Below are 3,100 nucleotides of genomic sequence, written 5' to 3'. Positions count from 1 at the left end.
GGGGTCATTTTTGGATTTATTACAGTTAATATATTGCATATTGGACCATTAAAAAGTGCTATATATGTGTAGAGTGATCTTCCAATTCATTTTCTTCATCTATCTATTGCTAGTTTTATCAGTACATTAAAGGATTCATTCTTAAACATTCTTTTTTTTTCTTTTCCTATTTATAGGGTGTCTATTCCTTTTCTTAAGATGCTCGATCAGATTCTTGCTAACAGCTGCTTTGAAATCTTCACCACACAAGAGAAGTGAGTGTTGCAACAGCTTTGTTAATAAAAATAGAAAAGGAAAGTCATTGATATGTGTGAGAGCTAAAGCCTTTCGGTTTTTATTTTTCTTAGCCATCAGTTCTGTGTGGACCTGTTGGCCCTTTGCAAAGAATGCAAGAAGACTAAAGATATCTCCAAGCTACGCGCCTGTGTAACTGTGTAAGTCTCCATCTCATTAACACATTATATACTAGACTGAGGTAGAAAATATCATCCATGTTGACTGTGCTGTTTGGTGTTTTGCAGCTTCTGTGGGTTGATCCAGTTCCAGGGTGAGGTGAGAAAGAAAGTTTTGTCCCAGCTGCTGATGCTACTTTGCCATTCCTACCCTGTGGTAAGTTCACAACACTCATCCAGTCTAAATAGATGTATGAAACCACTGACAAGCTCTTTCGGCATTTAAAAAATACATCCACTCTGGTTTATGTTAAAAAAATTCACACTCTCCAAATGCAAGTCAAAATTGTCTTTATCCTTGCTAAAATTGCCAGTAACCGTATTGTATTGCATTGTTTTTAACCACGCTGGCAGTTTAGCTCTAGGTGTGGCAATGTCAGATATTTGGTTGGTTTGTCCACTGCTTTGGTCCCGACTGAGAGATGTCAACAACCATCGGATCAATTGCACTGACATTCATGGTCCTAATGACTTTGGTGGTTCCCTGACTTTTTTATCCAGCGCCACCTTGAAGCTGACATTTGTGGTTTTGAGTGAAATGGCTCGACAATGGATTGACATAAAATTTGGTTTGGACAATGATGTCCCCCATCAGTATGAATTGTAACAACTTAAGTTGTCATTTAATTTTAGTGATGCCCTGGCATTTTATCTAGCACCATCACCAGGTCAATACTTTAATTCGTCGAGTACTTTGGTTTATGACCAAATATTGACATTCCCATCAGCCTTAGCCATCAGCTGTACTTTGTGTTTAGTGCTAATTAGCAAATGTTAGCATGTTAACATGCTTTACTGAGATGGTGAACATGGTAAATATCATAACATCAGCATGTTAGCATTATCATTGTGAGCCCGTAAGCATGCTGAATTAGCATTTTTGGTCACTACGATCCCAGCATGGCTGTAGACTCTTAGTCTTGATTGTTTACTTTGCTTTGTGTAACAACAGCTACAACCGGACAATTACTTACTGTTCCTTTCTTACATCTGAAGATCAGAAAGACAACAGCCAGCCAGATGTACGAGATGCTGCTAACCTACGATGATGTCATGAATCCAGAAATGTTGGACGATGTCATGACCCTGCTAAGTGATACTAATTGGTAAGTGGTCACAATGGATGCAGTTATTATTTGGTGTAAAATGCTTTTGGTATGTATGTGGCACGTTGTCATGCTGGGTGTTTGTTTCAGGGAGAGTGACCTTGCCACAGTACGAACCCACCGGAATCAGCTTTGTGATTGGTTAGGAGTCCCCAGGCCACAGGTGGTTTCCAAGGTAACCAGGATGTCTGAGGGCAGATACAAACGGCAAACATTTTATGTTTTATCACCATGTTGAACTTAACTCTGACCACTGTCTTTCAGCAGAGCCCTGTCCAGGTTTCCTGATCACCGGTGGCTGTGAGCACCAGCTATAGGTGGACCACATCCTGTAAGAATTTACGATGGACAGAACCATCACATCAGTCTTTTTCCCCGTTTTGCTATTATTACTACAAAATTCTTGCGCACCAGAAAAATGTGCAACTAAAAAAAAAACAGCACACCGTCGACACACTTGGTTTTGTTAGTACAACTTCCAAACCCAAAGCACACCTGTATATAAAGCTTTCATTGTAGCTTTCTGTTTATGACACCTTTCTCACATGTCCAATTCATGTCACAGTCTAGTGAGACTTTGGAAATGGTTTCAATAGAGTTGTTTACTTGTAACCTGTACCTGGAACAACACTAATGGGTGAAACCAAAACTGTAGTTTGCGTAGACTCCAGGGAAATGGTTGCCATTTAGCTGTTTTGGCACAAACTGTGGAATGTCACTGGGGCCCTACTTCCCCCTGGGTCCCATGCAGACCTACTTTTTCTGCATCGGTGGAGGTGCCAGTGACTGCAGGAGTCCCATGCCTGATAGTGGAGCCTCCCTTGTTGCCTGTGAAACAGAGCCTGTTGTGTCATATTGGTCCAGGCTTTCTCATTAGAGTCTGATAGTGGCCACATTGTCTCTGCAAGTTTCCCTTTCTCACACTAACAAAGATACAAATGTTGCATTATTTTTGAATTAGGTGGTCACTGATTGTTCCTACATTGCAGAAACTCCCCAGGCTAGTAATCACTATATTGCATTACATTTTTCTGTAATATGATTAATGTAACTAGGTTTATCCCATAGAAACTGATGTGTATTTGGACTCTCATAAAACTGGGTTGAACATTGTTGCTATGCTAATCCCATTTTTTTGGCTTACTACAGCTCTTGTAATTGATGAAAAACTCCAGTATGAAAAATCTGCACCATAACACAAAAACATGCCAGTATAAAAATACTGCTCATTTATGTTTGTGTCTGATCAATAAAATTAAATCTTAACATGATGTACTTGTATGAACAGAATCAGGAAAAGTGATGCTAACTTTAAGGTAATTTCAATTTAAAGCCACACTTTAATTGAATTAAACTTTGCTTTGTTTCAGTGGTTACCAATACTCCCACAGTGTGTTCACACCGAAGCAAATAATTGTGTAGCTTTAATCGTTCGATTTCGGGATTTGTATCTTTGTGCCTCTGCAATGACTTTGTGTGTAATTGCACCACCGAATTGGGGTGAAAACGCCTGGGATGTCCCATATATATATATATATATAT

At 39.5% G+C, this 3,100-nt stretch overlaps 1 protein-coding gene across 2 annotated transcripts in view; it reads left to right on the top strand.

Annotated features, from left to right (window-relative positions):
- Positions 1–2,829, top strand: part of tbcd (tubulin folding cofactor D) — a 26,445-nt gene extending 23,616 nt beyond the window's left edge. Inside the window, exons 34-39 of one of the 2 annotated variants that reach the window (XM_032536593.1) lie at positions 177–254; positions 348–434; positions 522–609; positions 1,449–1,558; positions 1,649–1,733; positions 1,826–2,829. In XM_032536593.1, coding sequence (XP_032392484.1) covers positions 177–254; positions 348–434; positions 522–609; positions 1,449–1,558; positions 1,649–1,733; positions 1,826–1,846 — 469 coding nt within the window. In that variant the 3' untranslated portion in view covers positions 1,847–2,829. Of the gene's footprint in view, positions 1–176; positions 255–347; positions 435–521; positions 610–1,448; positions 1,559–1,648; positions 1,734–1,822 lie in introns of both variants that reach the window. The other variant, XM_032536592.1, reaches the window with a different exon arrangement.
- The last annotated feature ends 271 nt before the right edge of the window (positions 2,830–3,100 follow it).

Source organism: Etheostoma spectabile, chromosome 15 (genome assembly GCF_008692095.1).
Source record: "Etheostoma spectabile isolate EspeVRDwgs_2016 chromosome 15, UIUC_Espe_1.0, whole genome shotgun sequence".
Lineage (NCBI taxonomy): Eukaryota > Metazoa > Chordata > Actinopteri > Perciformes > Percidae > Etheostoma > Etheostoma spectabile.
The sequence above is the reverse complement of the archived record's forward strand: the minus strand, read 5'-3'. Positions and strand labels throughout refer to the sequence as shown.